The sequence below is a fragment of the Chanos chanos genome, chromosome 3, assembly GCF_902362185.1.
Source record: "Chanos chanos chromosome 3, fChaCha1.1, whole genome shotgun sequence".
Taxonomy (NCBI): Eukaryota; Metazoa; Chordata; class Actinopteri; order Gonorynchiformes; family Chanidae; genus Chanos; species Chanos chanos.
This window is the reverse complement of record NC_044497.1, coordinates 17,084,234-17,108,640: the sequence shown is the minus strand read 5'-3', so window position 1 is coordinate 17,108,640 and position 24,407 is coordinate 17,084,234. Positions and strand designations below refer to the sequence as shown.

General features: G+C 40.0%; 1 protein-coding gene across 1 annotated transcript; it reads right to left on the bottom strand.

Annotated features, from left to right (window-relative positions):
- Positions 1-919: 919 nt before the first annotated feature.
- LOC115806437 (integrin beta-1) lies at positions 920-24,407 on the bottom strand. Its single transcript, XM_030767133.1, has 16 exons — positions 24,102-24,407; positions 12,414-12,480; positions 11,902-11,987; positions 10,951-11,170; positions 10,556-10,726; positions 9,823-10,061; positions 8,978-9,133; positions 8,763-8,858; positions 8,147-8,236; positions 7,606-7,746; positions 7,223-7,425; positions 6,754-6,992; positions 5,992-6,214; positions 5,217-5,449; positions 4,720-4,886; positions 920-2,385 (listed from the first exon to the last, which is right to left on the bottom strand). Exons 2-16 carry the CDS (start codon positions 12,478-12,480, stop codon positions 2,320-2,322), a joined length of 2,397 nt encoding a protein of 798 aa, XP_030622993.1. The 5' UTR covers positions 24,102-24,407; the 3' UTR covers positions 920-2,319.

Sequence of the window (24,407 nt, the reverse complement as noted above, 5' to 3'; positions counted from 1 at the left end):
TGGACATACAGAGCATGCTTCAGCTGGTTCTGGTTGATTTTGATCTTTTATGATAATGTATTAAAGCTGAACTCTAACTGACGTCAGAATCCCTGACTCACTGCGTCACAAATAACTGATATATGACATAAAGGGTTTGATTTATGGTTGATGATCAAAAGATGTGTCCAGACCAGCACTGTGGCCATATGCACCACAGAACTGCTGTCTTAGAACTGGAATCCAGATCTGAGTCAAGTATTGTTCCTTCATGCCAAAAGGTACCAGATGTGATCTGAGAGTTTAGGCAAGATCTAGTGCAAATATATCTTGCTGTCTGGTATGAAGTATTGTTTCAATGAGCAAAATTAACACAACGTACCGTGATGATCAAGCTATGAGCATCTGTGATGACTTTCTTGCATTTCAAGTCAGCTATGTGAGCTATGCTCAATTTCTTGCATTTCACTGTTTGGTTGACGTAGATTTTGTCGTCACTTGTGGTTTAGATGTCTTTAAAAAAAAAAATTAAAGGGGACACTACTTGGACAAGTTCATACATTCCAGTCATTGAAAAATGATCACCATGCGAAAGGTTTCTCAAGGCCAGTTCCCATATTATGTATTTCCTGGTGAAATTTGACTGCTGATGAATTGTGTGGATGAAAAATGTTGCATGACCAGCAGAGTTTCGGTATGTGCCATTAATATGTATACGTTAGTATAGATAAAGGTCATATAAGCGTTTTGAATAATCATCTCTCAGAAGAAAGGCTGTAAACTCCCAGTAGCAATCAGTGTGATGAATTTGTATATTGTATACTGTATTACAGATGTTGCATTAGCCTTCAGTTCATACCATAATGTGCAGTGTGTAATACACTAATACACTGTGATAGATTCAGTTAAGAGCTACTCAAGATGAAAGACATTTCAGTGGTCCTTTGGTACTGTATTTTAATAAATAAATTCAGAACAGCATAGCAATAGTCAACATAGTGGAAGGCACTTAAATGAAGCAGAGTGATGATAATACTTGAGGCAATTCGGTACTAGTTGTATGTTACAAAAGATTCCTCCCTTAGTGATACTCTTCCTGAAGGTTTTTGTAATTCTGAGGTTAACAGCAAACAAAACAAAAATGACAATGTAACAAATGAGGGAGTTTATACCTTTACAGTTTACCTTTTGAGAATGTTATATACTGAAAGATAAACTGTCTTCAGCAAACAGGCTTATATTTCCATGGAATAGGCACTGACAAGGACCCAGAAAAACATAACACACCAATATGCTCAATTGCTCACAATATTCTCTGTTACATCCTGTAATTAAAAATTAACTAACATATTCTCACCAATGCAGTGGTTTTCAACCTATTCATCTCAAGGTTCCCCTAGCTGATGGAAACATTTCAATCTAACAACAGTCATTCACATGAAACAACACATTTGAAATTTACATTGATTTCCTCTTGCTCACCTTCATTCACATATGTTACCACCTACATCCAAACAATGTCCTTCACTGCATATCCCTCAAAGGATTTCTTAAACAGCTGGACAACATCAAGCCAAAAGTGAATATTGTCTAGCAGAAAAGTCCCTACTGTCGCTACTGCGTTCCTATCTGACTTCTGGGTGAAAGGTTATACTACCTGACAGTACACCCCTACTTAATGAACATCTTGCAACCAGCCATCATGTATTCATCTACAAGTCAGATCCAGCTCCTGCGAGAGGATCAAACCATAGTTACTGGGGATGGAATAACAAAGTGTTTATACAGGGTCATAAAAACAGAGATATGTCCAAAGCCTTCATGTGCGATAATGAATTCCACAAGCATAAGACAATATGCATCAATATTACAAGCTGATATAATCCAGCATAAGATGAATTATGAGGAAATGACAAAAAACTGTCCGTAGTCTGTAAGGGCGAGAAATTCATTCACTTCCATCAACTGGTTCCATCAGTCTCACCAGTGGAAGTATACATACCACTTTATGTAGCATTTATAAAGGCTTCCTGCGTTACCATTTTTTCTTCACTTCAAGTGAAGAATTTATGTATTTAGGATCGTCAAAGGCACAAATGCCAAAATAAAAGCACATATGTAAACAGCCTTCAAAAGAAGTATAGATGCACAATAAAGACTATACACAACTGTACAAATATTGCATCAAATGTTAGTATCAATTCCAGAGCCTAATATGATGTTACAATACTGACACTACAACATAAATCCAAAAGGCAGAGTAAAAATATTGAAAGAGGAAATAAAAAAAAAGTCCCCCAAATGCACCCCTCCTCCATTTCTTAAGAATGCTTATGTCCATTATTTGCCTTCATATTTGGGGTTGACCACAGTTGTAACAGCACTCTTGTAGATAGGATTCTCACCCTGTGGGGACAAGGAATGATGAAAATAAACAGATATGAACAATAAGAAAGATGCTATACCAGTCACAAGTCAAATTGTTAGTCCTCATACTAATGTAATGTACAGACAACTTTGAAAAGGCAGCACTACATCCTAGAACTGAACAGTTAGAAATTTCACACCTGTAACATGCCACAAAGAGATCTATCAGTCAAATTAATCAGTCTAGCAAAGTCAGTTTTTCTGTCTCGTCTATGCTCGATGAAGAAACAACACCCCAAAAACAACATGTAAATCAAACACTTTCAGCAGTAATCCAAGAAAAAATACATGTATGAGTCAAACACACAAGCACTGTTTTTTTTTTTTTTTTTTAACAAACATATGTCAAACATGCAATTCAGAGACAATAAATATATTATACTTACCTTCAACAAACCATAACATTCTTATAAGAGTCAGAGGTTGAGACAGTGCATCACAAACACACACAAACAAAAAAAAAACTCCAAAGAAAAGAAAGAAAACATGCAGAGAGTGGATGGAGATGAATACAAACTTATAGAGCTGTAGCTTTACGTCCATAGTTTGGATTCTGGAACTTATTAATAGGACTCTTGTATATTGGATTCTCTTGCTAAGAACAGAAAACAGGATGGATGTTTAGGGACAGATGAAAGTCATGAAAAAAGAAAAAGGAAAAGCAGAGGTTAGGCTGAAATCATGAGGGGTTAAAAAAGAAGTGAAATGGACACACAAACTTGTAAGAAGTAAAAGAAATAAATAATTGTGATAAAGACCACACTGTAATGCCAGACAGAAGTAGGCCTAAATCTGCCTATACTGTACCAGTTTTAAACAGAATAAGTGTTAATAAAATACCTTCTCTTAGGACCTGCAGAGAACACACTGGTAAAGAGACCTAAAGCAAAAGTACTGGAAAGAACTGGCTCATCTTTCATTAGGAGCTATGAAAAACCGCAGTGGAAGCTACTTTTATCTCTGTAACTGACAGACGCAGGGTTTCGGGGGGAGTGTTAACTGCAGGCCTGACATCGGTCCTTGGGTTGGCTATAATGACAGACTGAGGAAGCCTTCTCCACCCTGAATGTGTCATCAGAGATCCCAGATACACAGGAGAACCATTAAAGAAAGTGCCTGGGACTAATCAGGAGAGGAGGAGTCCGTCAGCTCCCAAACTAACACTGCAGCTCTCTTATTAAAAAAGCTTTCACGTGTGGGAGTGTCAGATTCTTAAGTCGACCCCAAGGTCAGAATCAGCCAAGCGTTTGTGTTAGTTTGGTTCAGAAGGAAGATGCCAAGGCTCCTGGCCTGGACGAAGACAGGGAATCTGTTTTTGCTTTGAGAACATTAGTAATATAAGCTTTTTCCCTTGTTTTTGAAAGATCTGTGTAGGTACTTATTTAGCCCTGGTGGTTTCAACATAGAGCACATCTGCCAAGTGACTGCAAAGATTAGGCGCAGTCTATTGCCTCTATCCATCTATCCATCTATCATTATGCATACCATTAACTTCAAACTATCTGGAACTACAGAATCAAAAACTCTTTATTGTCCATGGTTTTCCATCAAAACATTCATAGCTCCAAGTGGGAGGGGGTGGGTGGTAGCTTTGGGAACAAAGTTTGTTTTGTTGACTAGACAAAGAACCCTTTACTGTATGGTTAAAAGTGATCTGATTAAAACACAGATTTTAGTTTACCAGTTTAGACATTTTCAATGTTATTTACTGAACTGAACAAATTTTTCCGCATTGGTAGCATTTGCTGTTTGTTATTGCAGTAGCCAATGCTCTTTTCTACACAGGGTATGTTACTGTCCCTCAAATGCAGTAGCACTGTGATGCTTTTACATGTGCTGCCAAGGAAACAGGCATGGGAAAGCTTGCTAAGACAGCCCCCAAAGTTATAAATGACCAGGGTGGCTCTAAAGTCAACTGGCTGAATATTTTAACATCTGAACAGTAGGTGGCAGCTTGGAGCCACACAACCACAAACAAGCCCCACCCATGAAAAGGCAGTCCTTAAAATTCACATCTGCTTCTCCATTATGCTTCAAAGCTACTAAAAGATGTTTAAAAGGCTACGTTTCTAGAACGCAATATAATCACCCACTGTATTAAATACTGGGGTGCTTCTGCATGTGTCAAAGGGTAGATGATAAAACCAAAGGTTTTCTGACAGTGAGACCTGGCAGTGATCTAATACTTGATAGGCTTTCTCTTAAGTCCCCTGTACCCCTCTGTCCAGCACACACATATCTATTCCTGACAAACTGATAATATCCCCAGTTTAAGATTTGGAGAGTATCATGTGAGACAAAAAACTTCCTTACCGTGTCCCATTTGGCGTTCATCTTCTCCTTCTCAAACTTGGCGAACTCTCGGCGATCGTGGATGATCATGAGCAGCTTCCATATGAGGAGCAAAGCAAGGCCGATCAGCACAATTCCCGCCACTACTCCAGCCACGATGGGGATGATATCGGGACCAGCAGGGCATTCTGTCACATCAGGGATGAAGTTTATTAACATCAGTCCTTCATCAGCACACATACACTAGGAAAATGCTTTTTAATGTATATACATATACACACACACACGCGCACGCACACACACATATATATAGGAGATCTCTGTCCAGAAGAGCACAGTCCTAGGAACGGCTAATTTACTATGTAGGACCCTCAAGCTCCCAGGCGTCTGGTAGAGGACCCAAGCTTGGAGGGGAAAGAAGACTGCCCACAGAAGCGAGGGGGGGGGGGTTATATATAAGTCTCATTTGTGGCTAATGTGAATCTGCTGATTCCAACTATCAAGCATGGCCTTCTCACCTAATGTCTCTACCACGTGGACCTCTTTCTCTGTGTTGTTATTGACGGCATAGGTGTAGTAGAACCAGCAGTCGTTGGCATCTCTCTCTTTGCAGTGCATGAGGGGGAAAGCCTGGACAGGCTGTGGCAGCTTGTCTCTGTCCTTCACTTTGGTGAGGTTGAAAAAGTTGCATTCTTCATCACAAGTGTCTTTCTTCTCGCCTGTACCAAAAGCTCTGCATTGGACACACTCCCTGTGGAAGACAGCGTGCATAAGCAGTGTTGCGAATGCAGTGGTGTTATCTTATACAGGGATGATATGATGGGGCTCTTTAGTGCTTTTAAAGGTATACTTAAAGTTGGAGTCATGACACCTCGTCATGAAATGTGTGGATTCTACAAGATACCTTACAGTAAATGGCCAGATATTTTAGTACAAGAAGTCCAAAACATATGACATTTATGAAGCATTCATGGATGATTGTATGGATGAAAACTGTGGAAATGTGTTCACACAGATTATGGAAGAGGAATAGAAAGCAAGAGATTCAGCAGATATTTCATAACAGAAAGTTTTTTGACCCCAAGTGCCCTTGAGAGGCTAAGCTTCACTAAATATAATTTCAACAAAACCCTGATTTTGAACCGGATAAACTTTTCATCATTAATCCAGTTGTCATCTGGGAACAAAGGTCAATCATGCTTGGTCTAATGACACGCCACAATGTCTAGAGCTTCTGGACTTTCCCTTATCTTATGAATATTTGGGGGTTCTGTTTTTTGTCTCTGTACTCACTTATGCTCTGTGCAGACGCCTGGGCAGGTAGGGCAGATTTCACAGGTAGGACCCTGGAACTTGGGGTCAGTGCATCTGCAGACGCCACATTCGCATATACCTCGACCGTTACAGATCTGTTTGTTGGTGGCTAGACAGGTTCTGGTGTCTAAAGAGCAGTCACAGGCACTTCCAGTGTAATTGGCATCACAGATGCATACCCGACACTCACAGCGACCGTGACCTTACCAAAAAAAAAAAGATGTTTTTAGTGATGTGGTCATCCAGGAACTTAGCTGTCAAGGGTAATTGAATTTGAAGAGTGTTAGTGCACTAGTTACATTAATGCTACAATTTAACATATTTTCCTGCTAATGGAGAGTTATTTTGAATATTGTCTAGGTTCAGTGTTCAGAGCGCTGAGCTGCAAATAGAGTTTTTTTCAGAATAACTGTGATTTCACTGGTTTCAGATTCTCAAATAAGGTTATGGTTACAGCTCGGTGATATTAGTATTCAGTCTAACATTCCCAGTGAACCACTAACCGAAATTTATCTAAACCATTGGCATGACAGTGCTTAGACAGCATTAGTTATGAAGAGGCTTGATGTGTTGATTATCAATGTAGTTCCTCCTCTACCTGCATCCACTGAGTTGTTTCAGTTCATTTCATTTAATCTGTAATTTAATCTACTATTTTCCACAACACAGCTGACTGGCTGCACTGCAGTTCAAGGTGCTGAAAGCGCTACAAGTGTTGAACAGGATTTTTGAACAGATTACCTCCACAAAGTTTGTTGTTGGAGCGGTCGCAGTTGAAGTTGTCACATTCACAGTACTTCCCGCTGTAGCGTTCCTCTGGGTTATCTCTCTTCTTGCATTCACACTTGCCACACACACATTCTCCGTTGTTGCTACAGATGTCTGTGCCATTGTCCTTACGGCAGTTCATGTCCAAGTCCTCACTGGACACCTCATCCCTCCGGCATTCACACTGTCTCCCTATGCGGCCTCTGTTACACCTGAGACAGAAAAGACAGAGTAGACAAAACGCCCCCAGTATAGCACCAGTATACAACTGTTTTGGAAACAAAAATTTGATAGCTTTTTCTTTTTCAAGTAAGGTATAGCAATCTGTCTGGTGTAGCATCTTTTGAGTGACATGAGGAATGTAACATCCTTTAAGATGTATTTCTCAATTAAAAAGTCAACAGAGAATGAGATAAATAAGTGTGATAGTAAGGGAGCTTACCTGCAGGCTCCACATTCAAATGTCCCATTGCCATTATGACAAAGTTCACTGTTCTTAATGCCATGCTGGTGGCACTCACACTCGCAGATGAAACTGAGCTTGATCTCCACTTCTTCAGTAAAACCCAGAGGTTTGATTTTGATAGTCTCAGACTTGCCTTGCTTGGGACAGCCCTGGGCAGTAATGTTGATACTAAAGGAGACCTGTTCATACAGAGCTTAAGTTAGGCCATTTATGAAGACAAAGTAAAAAGATTGTTGAGAAGCCAAGCCCCTGCTTTGCTTCCCGACTGTTAACATTCACTGATAGTTCACCTCATTGTCCAAATACCACCAACCGTCTAAGCTTTTCTTACTAATGAATAGAATCTCCTCCACACTTACTTCATCTCCAATGGAGATATTGGAGCATTTTCTTCCATTTTCTCCAACGTTGATCACTCCATTTTTACAGTGTGACTGGTATGTGATGGTCACCCCCTCAGGCAGCTTGCTGTTCTCCAGAATCACCTCTGAAGAAAGAGACTAGAGCAGAGAGAGAGAGAGAGCGAGAGAGAGAGAGAGAGAGAGCGAGAGAGAGAGAGAGAGAGAGAGGGGGAGAGATAACAAAACACAGCTGTTCAGCTTTTCTCCAACAGCCTCGACTTTGCCAGTACCTACTAAAGTCTGTAAAATCTTGGAAGTTGATAAAAAGACAGATGATTTTATAACTGCTTGTTCAAATAACCATTGGCACTTTTTTTGTTTAATTGTTGGACTTGGGACAGATTTACTAAAGTTGTAAAACCATTGTTTGTGTAAAATAAATTACTAGTGGTCATTCAGGAACCCGGTTACCAGTTTTTGCACAGGCTGTGAACGTCACCTAGTGCAAAAGGCTTTAGTAAATGAAGCCAAATGTCTCCAGGCTGTAGTCCATACTCACATTGTAGGCATCAATAATAAGATTGATCACATTGCTGGAGTTGGCAGAGAGTGTGCCCACTGCTGACTTTGGAATGAGGTTCTTCAACTCCTGTGGAACAAAATATCCAAAAAATGTTAAGGGATTCAATCTACTGAAATAGATTTTAGTTCAAAATACTACACAGTTCAAAAAGAAAAAAAGTGTAGTTGCTTTATATAAGAGACCTATTTTGATTTCAGAGAGGAATTTTAAATGCTGGCTACGATTCACCGCTCACTCCAAGTCTCGGGTTTGTAACTATTTTCAGCCTTGTGGCTTTCCAAATCCAGGGAACGGCTGAAGCGGAACACATGGGTTTGTCAAATAAATTCCATTCATCCCAGGACAGAGTGCTGGCAACACCATAATGATGCCACTTCATATCAGAGCTTTGGTAAGGTTCACAGAATTTTGGTAAAGTCCAGACTGAAATCAGTGAAGCAGTGAGAGGCACAAAGAATATGCAGACTTTTTAGACAATGTGTAGCAAAAGCTCAGGCCTCAGGTGGAGATTCTGTTTTGACTTGTGAAGTTCTGTTGAACAACATGCTGTGGTGAAACAACGGAGTACAAACAACCAAGTTTTGGACCTTACTTTGTAAACAGGCTGAAACTCTTCTGTGACAGCAAAGATTGTCTGAATGTTGTTTTCACTCAATTTCTGGACCAGGTGGGCAATGGAAGGATAGTCCTGTTAGGAAAGGAGGAGATAACATCCGATGAGTGAAGTCTCTCCTATGGAAAAGATCCAGACACAAAAGAACTTTGTGTTCAGATGACACATTCAATTCTGATAAATGTCGTACATACGTAATAATGACTCATGGTGTACATATTGTCCTTCAGGTGACATTTTCCATCATTAGGAAGCACAATCCCACCAAGTTTCCCATCGCCGGCAAAGTGGAAACCAGCATCTGTGGAGAACACCAGCAGGCGGGTGACGTTCCTCCAGCCAATGTGTTCCTGGGAAAGAGAGAAAAAGTGAAGAACAGAAACTTTGAGCCAAGGAACACATTGAACAAGTCCAAAGTCTACAAAAACCAATGTGAAGTAGACATTACCTGTGTCCTGGAGAGAAAGCAATGTTACAAATGCCAGGTACACATTTGTACTCATTTTGTGTTATTGCAACTGCTATTTAACACAAGCAATATTCAAACTATTCAAATCTCTGATCATTTTTCTTACACCACTGGCTAAGGTAAGTAAAGGAATTAATTCAACAATATATATTTCAGTCTTATCAGATTTATTACAGTAGATAAGGAAAAAGGTATTGAAAAATCTCCGCTGATAATGATGTTGCCAGTTTACCCTACATCCTCTTTCCCTTTTTCATGGAATGCAACATGATAACTCAATCAAAGCTTGATGTTAGGAGAAAAAAACACATCTAAAGGATATTCTAAGATGCTATCAGAATGTCCCAAGACATGGGTTTAAATCTTTCAAAATGATCTGTAAAATATCATACAATACTCTCAGCTTGGGGAATGCCTTTCATATTTCTCCAGCCATTGCTGCATTGATCTGGGTGGGTTTACTGGAATATTAACGGTCAATGACGTGTTGAAAAATCTGAGGAGTTGAGAGGTGAATGGCAGTGAATTTCTGTTGCCTATTTTGTTGCCACACAAGTTTATCCTACTTACACCACAGACAGCCACTTGCATGATAGCATCAAAACCACCCTCAGGAGAGTCCAGATTTCCAGAGATCTGCTGCTGGCCTACGAGCGTGTTGAACTGCTGCCCATTGCTGGTAAGCTTCAGGACGTTCTTGTAGCTGAAGGGACTGGTGCAGTTCTGGTCCCCTGTGCATGGGTTCAGCAGCTTGGCTGGAGTAGTACTGATGTAAGGCATGACTGTCTTCTCCACAAAGGAGCCAAACCCTGGGAGAGAGAAATCACACAGGAGCACTTTAGCTTTCAGTGAGCAACTATGCATGGAAAACTTCTGAGATCATGAACAAAAGAGTGAGAAACATTGCAGTAACGTGTTCCATTCATAATGTGTTAATCAATCACCAAAAGTGATGTCACGTTGGTTTAAGTAGCCAGTTTTTATTGATAAATTTGTTGATCTGAGATGCTATGAGGTATGCTAAACCAGTAAGCACTTGACTTAACCTGGTTCAAGTAAATCAGAAGTTGACAATGTAATACAATACACTGCATAAAATGGCACGGCATCAAACTAACTGCATTGTTTTGTCATTGTTTTGTCAAGATAGACTCTTTACAAGTTATATCCATATTAATAACAATGCAATTTCAAAAGTACTCTGAACTTTGTAAGAGGATGCGGTAGGGCTATTTCTGTTTTACTGCACATTACCATTATAATTACATCATTATGACAATGGCACATGTATTAGCAGACAGACCTATTCTGAAATCTGAAGTGATCTTTGACATTTCCAGCATCAAACTTGTTCCCAGGTTTTTGACATTCTCCAAATCGTCTTTCATGGAGTAGGACAGGTCCATGAGGTAATACAGGTCAATGGGATAGTCTTCTGCCCGCTTGAACTTCAAATTAATGGTCTGTGGTTCACCTACAGAAATGGAAAACAGATTCTGTCTTATACAAAGAATAAAAAATGTGAGAACATATATTTAAGATGTAAATATGTACGTATCATATAATGTGTATTACATTTTTAACCATCCATACGTACTTGCCTGGAAACCGAATTAAGTGAATAAACATACATAATGCTTCAAATGATGCATCTCAATGCCTTTAGTACATACAGACTCCCAACAAACAAGCACACACCCGATCTAAGGCTGAGGGTAAGTTTCTGAGGCTGAATCTGTGTGATGTCCTCTGGTTTGAGTTTCTCCGCCCCTTTCTTACGATTGGTGACATTCTTGTTTTTGAGGATCTTCTGGCTACCTCGAGGGTTCTCGATTTTGGGCACTGCACACCCTCTCTTCTTCAGTGATTCCAGCTCATCACAGCGAGCAGACGTGGGCTCTCCCTGTTTCAGAAACTCCTATGGGGCGGGAAGCAGGGACTGGGTTATTGCCACTACAGACAAAGACAACCCTGCACGGTCTTCTCTTCTGGCACAATAACAAGGCTCTGCAGTGGTGGGGGAGGATCCAGACAAACATGCTATTTCCAATGTCTACTTCTACTGTTGTGAAACTGGTGCACCAACACTGAGATTCAGCGCAACTTCTCATTACAGTGATTGGATTGGCAGGTTAGTCAAGCAGTCAGGCTTTCAGTGGTATAACCTCAGTGGATACATAAATCAAAATGTCTGGCAGTGTGACAGGATCACAAGGCTGTTGATGGTACTGTTACGGCAGGAGCCTGAATCAGAATGGTGTCACCACAGGGCCGAACAAAAGAGACCTAGCAGCACTTGGGTGAGATTTATTACACACTGGCATCCATGCAGAAGCTTACTAACTGAAAAATACTAACAGGAGTTTATTTCTCCTGTACACACACCTAATGTTGAATTGTCTAAGTTAGTTTAATATGCCACACTTCTAAAACGTGGAATTTGTAATAACAGACTATTTTTTCCACTTAGAGTTATCAAGTGAACTATTTACACAATAGAACAAAACTGGAATTTGTTTGTGAACCAAAAATGAGCAATCCAGGCACTAACCATCACAAGCAGCTGGGTATGAGCAGGGTGTCATAACAAACAGTTGACACACACCCTCTGTTGCCTATGATGAAACATAAAGTGGGAACTAAACTTACTGTATCTGTGCACCACCCACACTTTGCTCCGACTTGAATACACTCCCCGCATGATAAAGCATTGGCTTTAATGCACTCGTTCCCTTCTGGAAAAAAAAAGAGATCCAAGATCATTTTTTTAAACTTCTATCAAACCATAAGGGAACTCCAAACTATGCTTCTCTTGCAATGGTTTGGTCTGTAACAGTGTGGTTCACTGTAATTGGAGCCAGAGATGGAATATTCCATGTTTTCCAGTATGCATAATGTTCCTTCCAACCCTTCAGGAGTTGCATTTGGATAATGACATCATTCCATTAAAGCAGCATGCGCCGTTCAGTCAAGAGACTGGAGAGGCAGTTAATCATTGCTTTACATTAACCAACACTACTGAATAGTTTTGATGGAATTAGGTTGAATGGGATAAGACACAGGACATAAAGCACTTTGGCTGCGTAAAGATGTTCTCTGTAAATGAAAATGATTTAAATTGACAGAGACAGAAACCATTGAAGGGAACTCAATTGCATTACCTTGTTGAGCTCTGCCACAACAGAGGATTCCTAACAATGTTAATATGAAAAGTAGTTTCACATCCATCTGAAACAAAGAGAACAATGTACAGAAACATATTAGTTTGTGCACAAACTAAGCGCACAAAAGATTTTTTTTTTATACAGTGTATTATTGTATTGAATCAGTTCATAAGATCAGCTTTAGAACAGCCACTCTTTTCAGCATTCAGTCAAATTTTAAATAGTATTTTCCATTGTAACACCATGGCTTACATAACTTCTCAGAATGTATTTTTTTCTCACAGTTGCACCTCAAAAAACCAAAAAGCCTAGGTAGAGTTATACACACTTTTGCCTGGAGTCTAAGATATTTACTTGACAGCGTTAGAGGTTCATATTATAGATGGTTTCCAGGTGATGTTGGATGTTGTTCTCAGATGTGGGTGGACAAAACCAGAAGTCATTCTCATCATACTGCTGAGATTTTTCCTACTCTCAGTTTCTGGCAGGGGACTGAAGACCTAATTTCATTACAGTCTCCTCTCAAATTTCATTCCTGACCAAGAGTGTCACCATTTCGACAGGTCATTTCCTGACATCCCCCTCACCCATCTTCTCTCCCGACCAAAAATAGTCATAGCTTCAGCAGGGTAGTGATGTCATTCAGGAGACTAAAAGGTCTCATTTTTAGGATGTTTTGTTCAACAGATTATTTCAGTTATATTTATCCGTGCTGGAGATTGTCATAGCTGTTGTTTGTGATAACAGGGGACACTGGTTTATGTTGAAACAACAAGGGATATTGCAGATTGCACCTGATCTCACATCAGTCCTGTCATATAATCCTTTTTATCCCTATGTTACCAATGACAACTCGCATGCTGTCTCCATATTAGTATCTTCCTATTGACACCCAAGACTCTTTTAGACACTTCATCCCAGACACTGCAACATCAACATTAGCACTGTCCTTCAAAACATCCTAATGAGTTTGATCCAAAATGGCCGCTATGCTATCTTGAGCTTCATTGATTTTCTTCCTAGGGAACCTTGATTCTGACCTTTTTTTCTTGTACAGTAATCTCTAGAAAAGGTCCCCATGTCATATTGCCCAAATAATTAGAGTCAGGATGACCACAGCATGCTTAGATGGTTATGGGAAGAGTAGAAATAAGAGCAGGAGATGTAATGGTCTGTTGGATGTAAGGGGCTGAGTGACTATCTTTAGTCTTCAGTACTACTGTCTGATGGTTTTCACTTTTATATGAGATGACAGAGCATAAAAACACAACAAACTTTCTTTCTGTCTGGGTTTTTTTTTTTTTTTTGCCATGTTACAGTAGAGAAAAACCGGAGAGAAGTGCTTTGTTGAAACTGCTCTACACTATAACATCATGCTAGAGAAACCAACAACAAAACAGGAATGGAAAACATAATTAGGCTTGTTCTACTTCAGAGCATCATAGGATGAGAAAGAGTAGTTGGGGAAAAAGGCCAGTATAACTCATAGTGGTATGATGGTCAGGTTTGGCTGTACACACAACCCCCTCAACCACTGTGTCTGTGAAGGGCCATGCAGGGTGAATCTGAGGATGCTCATTACTCCTCTACACAATATCATGCATGTGGTTTCCATTAAAGCCACTGGGCAGGGATGAGGCCACTCCAATGGAATTCCACCCTGTTATGCAGTGAGCACAGACTGCTTTGAGAGTCGGGGACCAGAGCTTTACTCTTTTAGAGACATTAAACCCTTCTGTGGAGTTGACCCAATAGAAGTTGATTTCCCTCAACACAGTGGGCAAAGTCTATGATCCGTTAGTGGATGTACACTATGCGTGAAGTGAACCGTTGCTAGGTGTCTCTCGTTGTGCTTATTATAAAACACGGAAGGCAGACGACATGTCGGAGACAGAGACCAGATTAGATCACGTTGGGTGTCAGTCAGTACATGGTAACCTCTGTGAGGTCTCCACTTCCACAATTAGTCCTTGAAGTAGCAGCCTGCAGTGACTCTAGGCTACTTTACACAAGCTGGTTATGTGCTGATTTTAGAGACCAAATACTTCCCTTCCCCCACAAAGCCATGGCCGTAACTATGAAATGAGCAAAGAGCATTGAGGGAAAATGGTCTAATCTAACTCAGTCCGTCCTAAGAAAGAAAAGGAGCTATTGAGGAGCATTAGATTGTGGCCAATTCCTCAAATTCTCTGGTACGCTTTTTCTTCAAGTTTGGTAGCACAGCAATGTCCAAATGGAGACACAAGAAGTCAAGTAAACATTAATCCATCAAACCACGTTTGAATGAAAACCTCCTTCTTAACCACGAACCTTCCCTTTGTAAAACACCAGCGAAGTGTCAAGTTAGAAAAACAACAAGGTTGTTTCTGTTGAGAAGCTTAGCAGCTGCAGGGAGGAATGTGGCAGAAATTCTCCACAGTTCACTTCATGACCAGCCACTTATCTACAAGAATTAACAGAATCACACAGCCTACTGGTATCTCACTAGAAACGCATAAATTGAATAAAAAGTCTTAAACTTGTCAATTTCTAAGTTAACACCAGCCTGTTTGTTAGTGTAGCAAAACCAAAGTATTTCTAAATTTTGAAAGTATGACATTTTGGCAATCCTTATCGGTTCCTACAAGCGAGACAAAAACAGACTCCGGCCACGGAAAATCTGCAGAGAAACAGAATGGACTACAACAGTTTTTTCTTACGGATTATATATGAAGATATCTGTAGTGAAGCTACAGATATCTTCTCCAGTGTGATGGAAAAGAAAGAAGAAAAAGAGAAATGGAAGAAAAACAGGAAAGGGTGGGCGTTTGCTGAGGGATGCAGCCCCACCTCCAGTATAGAGCAAGAGTGAACCTCACCGACTAAAGTTTGAAGTAGACTCCCTCTCAACTCGGTTTTTGTCTTCCCCTCCCTCTCGTCCCGCTTTTTCTGACTGTGAAAAGGGAATCAGAGGACCAACACTAAACACCCTGTTCATACTCTCCCATGAACAGTGGGCTAAACACGACCATGACATAATGCCCCCTTTAACAAGGAGGCGTGTGTAATGAGGTCCAGACCTGATGAGAACAATCTGCCCACAGAGTGGGGGAAAGTTTCAATCTCTCTCTCTCCCATTCTTGCTATTTTTCCTACGCTCTCATGACAGATAAAAGGAACTAATTAAGATGTACTGAATACTCAAGAGCTGGGAAATTTTCCATTGTGTTCAGGCCCAACAATTTGTGTGAGTGCTTTACTAATGAGGCTCAATGAGGGTTTTTTTAATACCTTTTCTTTACATTTAAAATGATCTCAAACAGACTTTTTCCTTAAACACACTACCCAATGATTTTACAATCCACTATTATACTCTCTGAATAGAACTAAAAGTACCAGAGACCCTTCTTTAAAAAAAAAGGGAAAAAATGGGGCACATTACAGGACTTGTGGTAAATACTGTGTTAAAGTATTTTGAAGTGGTCATTTTAAAGGGCTATTGACCGGCTAAGTGGTACTACTTTTCGCTGTTACCATAGATCAATAGCACTTCAAGCTGTTTTGAACATGGATTACCCACACCTCCCTCCATATACACACTGCAGTGCCACACACACCTCATTTCAATGCAAACATTTTGTCCTGAGTATTGAAGGGTGCCTTAAAACTAAATTTGGACGTATGTCAAGTTGGCAGCACTGCACCAATACTTCTCCTCTCGTCCCACTCCAAACTCTAATACCCCACTCACAAACCCCCAACACAAATACCACCATCATTTCACAAAAACCCTCTAAAACAAACACTCTGAGCTCCATCTGCCTAGGCCTGGGTAATGCACTTTCCGCATAGTTTTCTGCAATACATTTTTCAGGCAAAATCCAGTGAGGCTGTATCCACGGAGTAAACCCACATTCTTTAAGCTGCATTCACAACATTTTGTAGCATGGTTGCTACGAAAAGTATCTGTACCTCAGATTTGTTCCATTACATCCCAGTCTGCAATATGTGGAATCATTTATATGGGCCTGACAAGTCCAGCATTCCTACTACCAAAAAAGCCATCAGGGATAACACAGGTTGTGAGAGCTGTGGTTTTTCAAGTATGACAGGAAAAAGGGTTGTGAAGGAAACTGCAATGGCAACATTTTTCAGCAAAAGATATCACAAGATCAGATTCTTGTACTGGTATTGAAAACACCATTTGGAGCACATAATTGCGTCTGTTGTATTTTAGTTGTGTTTTCATGTGCTATTGTATGTTTGTTTTACCAAGCAGAGTGTTGATGTGTTCAAGTGAACATCTGAACACAATAAAAGATAAAGATATCATGTGTCAGCCACATGTCTGCAAATATCAACTTTTAGGCCATACTGTCCTCCCCCATCTTGACTGTCTCCAGCAAAAGTCTCTATACTCCTTGTCTACTTCTCTTCACTCCTCTCTGCTCCCCCCAAAAACCTCCTCAAAAATCATGATGAACTCATAGAACAAAACTGGAGAATCCTGTATGAAGTGTAGAGACATATGGTTTGTCTATACAGTCAGGGGCAGACATTCTGGAGTTAGAGGCCTTACTCAGTAATTACAGCTATCCTCACAAATGCTGAGCTGGCTTTCTGTCAGTAGCCATGCAGGAAACTCATCCCTATATTGCACAGGACACTAGCATTCCGCCTGGCACGGTGCCTAACCCAGGAGAGTAAAAACTACATCTATTTTTCTCTTTTTCCTTGCTCAGTCTGAGGCTCTGAACTAAACAAACAAAGCACCTTGGGGGACTCCTACCTCTAGATGGACCTAAGACCTCCAGCTCTGTGATATCATCTGTAAGAAATGGAGGGAGGGTGGATATGCATGAGTGTAATTTCAGCTTCTGATATTGCTCCATTTAAGAGATTGTATCTTGATGATTGAATAGTCCTAACTGTTTTTCCAAGAGAGCACACAGTGGGCATGACGTAAAAAAAGTAAAAAAAAAAAAAAAGAGGTAGAAAAAACAAAGTAGTCAACTGCTCTTTAATTAATCTTTTCCCTTTTATTTTCAACCAGCAGGATAAATGCTGGCATGTTTTTAATACTCTTCTGTCATCACTAGATCTACTGATCCTGATCCCTTGCTTCTGACTCGTGTATTCCTAATCTCCTGTTAAAGCCAACTGGGCAATAAGCTCAGGTCGTTTGTCACTTTTGTTAGTAGCAATCGAGGAATCACATTAGAGTAAAACAGATAAAGTGGAAGAAACCATGCCTTTTCTATGATGGGTAGCTTAAATAGGACTCACTGAGCTTCTGCAAGACCAGTGAAGCATAGCAGCCAAACGAAGCTTTGGCATCTACTTTAAATATTGTGATCGGTATTAGGCACTTTTGGACCGGAGGAACTTTTTCATAGTTGTTAGAACTGTTGGAGGAAGCACCCTTTTTTTGTGTGTCCGCACTGCAAGAACTGAGGATGATCATATCTCTTCAAACGCCGTTTTGAGGAACTTTTTTTGCTCCTGATTGCAACCCCATTTTTAAAAATCTGTGTTACACGTTATCCGTGTAAACAACATCTCTTACGGTTAAAAATGGGGGGGGGGGGGGGGCGCGGACAGACAAATGGACCGACAGTGAAGTCCAGGCTTTACTAAGGCTATATGCGAGGGAGGAAATACAATGCAACTTTGATGCGTCAAAGCAAATATAAAAATCTTAGCTTAGCTTTCCTCACAACTTGCTATGTTGGGCATCCACCACGCAGCAAAGCAATATAGAGAGAAAATCCAGAGGCTGTAACTGGATTACAAGAAAACAAAAGACCACAACAACCAAAGCATCGCTACACCAACCCGTCGGCCAGTTTACGTCACTTCAGCATTCCTAGTGGCCGTGCGAATGCAAACAGAAAAAAAGCCTTGAAGGTATGTAGTTCTCGAGGGAGCTACCCAGTGGGTAGTTCCTCTCAATGGGTCCCTAGACCTGTTTGGTCCAAAAGCACTTTAAGAGGCAGTGTGTACACCGTATAAATCTGCTCACAGCTCGGCTGAGTCTTGCTAACCGCATTCAGATATCTAAACAAAGAGCCACATCACTCAGGTGGAATTATAACAAAGCTGAATCAATCACTCTGTGTCTCCTTAGTGCACTGTTAAGCACCTTTCAAAGACACATCCGATGTCTTAACTGTCCTCAAAAAAGAACACGAAACCTTTCGTCAGTCTGCCTTAAGCTCCACCTGTATTTCTGAGGAAAAGAAGAATTTCACATCTTTTCAAACACAGAGGCTACACATTTTGGACTGTGGGACGCTTAAAGAAAGGCTCACAATTTTTTTCCCTCTAAAAATTTCCATCATCGTGATCTTACTACAAAACAGCTCTAATAATGGGGCACTTGATGAATTTCAAGATTCTGACAGTTAAGCCAGAATCACACTTTACAAAAATGTAACCAGTTCAAATAAATGCATACATACAAACACACATAGATACATACATACTAAATAAATAATGTGCAAACCTGTCTGTTGGGATATCTGATGTCCCGTCTTAAATTAAAATCAGTTAGTAACACACGCTAATGTGTCAGTGCATGCACAATATTAAGAGACACTTCACTGTGTGACCTGAAGTGGTAACACATGAGTAGTTGCAGTTATGTGGACTGTAATCTGAAGCCGGGTCACATTTGCTCTAATTACTCACACAGTGTAATTCAATCATCGCTGTACACTGAATTGATCTGAAGACAATTATGAGCCTTATTCTGCATCAGGCATGCATTACTGTGTAATACAGGAATGAAATTTGAAAATATGGAAATCTGGAACAACAGTATATGGATTAATCTTCCCTCTCTCTCTCTCTCTCTCTCTCTCACTCTCTCTCTCTCTCTTTTTGGCTCTTTTTTGACGATGCAAGTTTTGTACGTCGCTCGATTCAGGAGTTTTCCATTTGGTTCAATAGGATCTGATAAAAAAAAAATACACATATCAATGAACTAACCTATGAATGAAGTTTTGTATATAACTCACACAGATGTTCCAAGACTGACCCCAGACTAGGTGTGAAGAGAAAAGACAATAGTTCAACTGTAACCTTGTTTTCAACAGAGGCCATGTTGCCCTGCTATGAGGGAGAGGCTGATGAGAAATCCCAGCTGTAGAGGGCCACAAACCCTTTAGTTTGAATTTCTTACTCTTTTATTTGACAGCAAGATCAAAGTGCGTTCCCAATCCAGGCCTGAATCTTTAGCCCGTGGGGCAGCTGCAGTGACCTTTTAGCCATGTTCAACACAGGCTTAACGTGAAAACCTGGCACCTTAATGACACTCACATGTCTTTAGTTCAACTGGAACTGTAGTCTTTCACCCAAACAGAAGCCAATTATACTGAGCATGCTCAATAATTATCACTCAGTCTTTTTCTGACTGTCCTCAGTGACCTGTGCTGCTACTAAAAGACGAAATTATTGTTATACGTTTTTCAAAAATGTAACTGAAAATGTAATTACAGAAAAAAGGCTATACCACAGCTGCAAATGTCAAAAGAATGCAATTCATGAACAACTGCTACAAAGTTACTTTCAGATCAAAACAAAGTCTCGTAATTACTTGTGCTACATTTGGGTTAGAGGCTAATTCCTAAACAGGAGCCACTGACAAAAACAGCCAGGCTGAAACATTGATTGTGTCCATTGACATACCAGGTTCACCCTAGAGAGAGCTTTTTCTCTCAGCCAGTTTAAAATTGCTGGGTGCAACGGTCAGCTTGAACAGTGTTTTGCTTTTCATGCTAAACCAATAGAGATGCCTTCCCAAAGACTGGGCAGTAAATGTAATCATTGTCTCTCTGACAAGTTGAGGGTTGTCAGTTCTGTGGGAACACAGTGGATAAAAGAAAAACAGCAGCATTTTATTGAGATAAGACTGAAGTTTTGAATGCGATTCATTTCCCTAAACTGACACACCGTAGGAGGTTTTCCGCTCAGCAAGTGACCCTGTTTAATGCCTCATTTTTTTCATCCAAAAAAATGATTATTTATAGCAGTACATGACTCTACTGCATGAAGTGGACATATATTTCTTTCTTCTTTGCTTATTTCAAAATTTCATGTCCTCTGTATTTGTTTGCTGTTATAGAGTAAATTACTCAACGCTTTTAACAATGTAATGTGTGAAATTTTAGAAGAATCATTGAACAATTTGTTACTAGGTTCCATTTTAAGACCAGACCTGAAAAAAATCATCATAAAATCTTTTTAAAAGTTACAGCCATTCCACTGCCAAAGTTATTTCATGAAATACATTTATCTTATATTACTAATGAATAAGGTACTATTTAATTTTAAGAGTACAGGAAAGAATATGTGAGCGTCCATTAGCACAAATTACCATTGATTTTGGCTCTTTCACAACAAAGGGAGCAGGACATTTAACTGCTATAGATCACTATCGTGAGTTTGGGTTCAACTGCGTTCATTCACTGTCAGTGGTTCGATATCAGAGCAAACAGCTCAGCACAGAGTTGGGAAGTCAAACCGAGGATGTGCTCACGACAGAGATGTGGGTCTGGACTATCTCCTCTACTCAACATAGTCTTAAACCAACAAGAGCTCATTCCAAAGATTTCCCCTGAAAACGTCTTGAGGAAAAGAACAGGATGAAACAGGACAAGAAAACAAATTCAAGCCACAAAAATGTTTCAGGATCTGTTTTCTACTCAATTTTCTTTTAACCTTCAGTGTGATTTTAAGAACACTGCCCTCTGCCTTCACAGATATGCTCACCATACACAGCTTACCAAACATCCTCTACTTTACGACCAACATAACAAGACTGGCCCCATTTCACAACAGTTCCAGCCTGTTAGGAACTGACCAACTCATTCCATTCCATAGTATTTTGATGCCTTTTTTTTTTTTGAGCAACGAAGAAGGATCTCAGGCCAAACTCTGAGAGTTTGACTGAGTGAACCACAGTGAACATAAAGGGTCAGTCCAAAAAATCTTCCCTTCAATCTCACCATATATCTTGAAATTTCTAACTAGCTTGAAGGACGTTTTTTTTTTTAGGTTAGGCTCTGAATGGATTGCATATGTCTCATAAATACAATAAACAATGGGTGTCTTTAGAGTCTCTCATGCCTTCTATATCTATGATCAGTTACAACAAAGGCTCTTTCATCATGAGTATCTGAGTAGCTAGGCTTACCACTTCTTCATCTCCCTGTTAGCATGAACTGTTGCCAGGTTGAGAGATGATAGTATCGGTTCATTTAAGCGGTCTCATGCGGTTAAGTGTTCAATATATGTTGACCACTGTCTGGTGAAAAGAAGAAACTGTACTGCTTCCTGAACTTAGAGGACAGTTTTGCCTTTTTAAATAAATATTTCTTCATCATGTTTGTACTTTAAAACAACCTGATTGATGGGGATATACTGCACTCAGCTTGATTTAACAGTTTATTTTCAAGATGGGATCGTTTGTGTGATTCTATCAGAAAACAATGGGATTTAAACAAGTGCAAAATTAAGCAACACTTGTCTGAAGGAAGGAGATGCTGTCAATGTGCCCATGAATCAGACGATGTCTCCCCGTCCAGCAGCTGTTCCAAGGTTAAGGGTCACACTCATTCAGCTGGTCACTCCAATCTGCCAAAGCAAGACCTAACCCCCCCAACCCACCCACCATTCCCACCCTCTCTCCTCAGCTAGCTCTGACAACACAGAAGCACGGCCATTCTCCAAATTAAAGTGCTCCCTCTCTCTCGGTCCTTCCTCCTTAACAGACAGAAGACAGCTCTCCTCCACCCTCCACCCCACCTCTCCCAATGTTAAAGAGGGCTACCTCAGCTGTTATGAAGGGCAGGACACATGGAGGTCCTTGTCACAAATTCAATCAACAGTGGGCCAGTTTCATCAGTCAGCGAGGACTAACCACCTTAGGTTACTCACATTTTTCAAAGTAGGACACATTTGTTTTTATGAAACATCTTAGGTGTCAAACACATCCAAGGACAAACTGAATTATTCCTGTTCATAAGATGATCTGGATGGGAAAACTGTCAACTCTCTCTCAGAGGGGCGAGACACTGAAAAAGACAAATCATCTCTCTGTACTCATTTTTTCCAAAGATTTCGAGGTAATATTCCAAATGTAAAGAAACAACTGGAGATGGGTGGGAGCTCTAAATTCCTTCCAATGAAAATCATATGTTTCATAAACTACAGTTGACCATGGGCTTTAAAAAAAAACCAAATGTATTTGTCAGTCTGAATGAATGTCTTTCAGTGTGTTTAACACATCTGGGTGCCAGTCCTCGGCAAACAAAAGGATGTGTTACATTGTCCTATTCAAGAGAGTGACTGCTATTACAAGTTTTTACATAGGCTTCCCTTAACCTTGTATTCTCCCTCAGACATAACAGTCAGAGAAAGGTAATAAGGTTTGATTTAGCCAAATTCAAAACCTCAGGTCTGCAGAGTGGTGTTAATGATCAACACTGACACTGTGATGACCTTGTGAGACACCTCAAAGGATTTCAGAGATTTTGTGTTTAATATGATATGTGTGTTTACATGCAGTCTGTAGGGCTCAAAATTAAAATAAACATGCTGTAATCAAGGTCACATGTCCAATAACTGTGCATATTACCTCACAAAGGACATCAAATCACTTACCAGTTATCCATCTCTCTTTCTCTTTGTCTCTCTCAGTTCTTGACCTTTTTCCATTCTTTTGTTTGTATTGGTTTGGCTTGATTTTGTTTATGCATTTGTTCATGTTTTGTCCACACACTGGCAGTCTAGTTTATACAGTGGTTAATAAGAAAAGCGCCCCCTTATACACACACACACTAAATCCAGTAAGCAGATGGGACAAAACTGCCCTCAAGGGTATAATCAAAACAGAAACATTCCCGTTCATTGTTCAGTATCTCGTGAATCTTACCTGTACCGTTTTCTTATGTTAGAACATTTGAACAGGCTTCTTATTCACCATTCAGCTGTGTACTTATTTATTATTTTCGCCAAGAAATAAAATACTCTAACTCAACATCAGTCGAACACACACACACACACACACCACTGTTTTCACACGACAGTGTGAGATATATAACGTGAACACATCTGGAGTTCTTTTCAAAGCGCCAAATCAACAAGCAGAGGGTTAATTAACTCTGTTAAATCTGTGGGTATCAAGATAATCAAAACTTCAAGCAAAGAATATTCAGACTTTGCACTGAAGTACAGTGACGACCATTCAAACGTGGCCGTTCTCCCCCTTTACAAAAAAAAGCACTAAACTGAGCAATGATACAGCCTACCATGACTCAAAAAGCCCACACCATAATTAGCAACATTATATAATTTTCAAAGAACAGTTATCGGTTAAATATCCTGAAATCTTTCACCATGTATGAGCTCAACAGAATGGGGAATTTACTAATTTAACAACAGATTTTTTTTTTTTTACATTTCCACCCAGAGACACGGACCGCTATTTCTGTCCCCCAGCGGTGAATTACACTTCGTAGATAAACAGTAAGATTTTCGTGTTTTCTCTATTTTTTTCTTTGCTGTTTCTCTTCAAAAGGTGTACAATACTCTAGGCAAATGATTTTGAACAGTTCCAGATGCCATGTTTTTCAAAGTACTTCAAAATAAAATATCACATAGCGCAACAGCTGTTTAACCGTATAAAAAATGTGCAAAGTTTACCTCAATATGGTTCTTCTCTGTTCCGAAGAAGCATATGCGAGTGTGCCAACGTGTATCCTTAATCGTTCCTTCAAAAGTCAAATCACTGAATCTGCTACCCCAGAACCTCACAAAGACAGTGCTTTTGTCCCAAATAGCTCTATTCGTGAGTCAGCCGATGAACGCCACCGGTCACTCCATAGTGTATCTTTAAAGCTAAAAGAAATTTCCCTGAATGTCCACGTAATGGTTTTACAGTAGAAATAGGAACATTATATTAGTCTTATTTCCGAAGCCGCGAAATTCGTCAACTCCCCAGTGATGGAC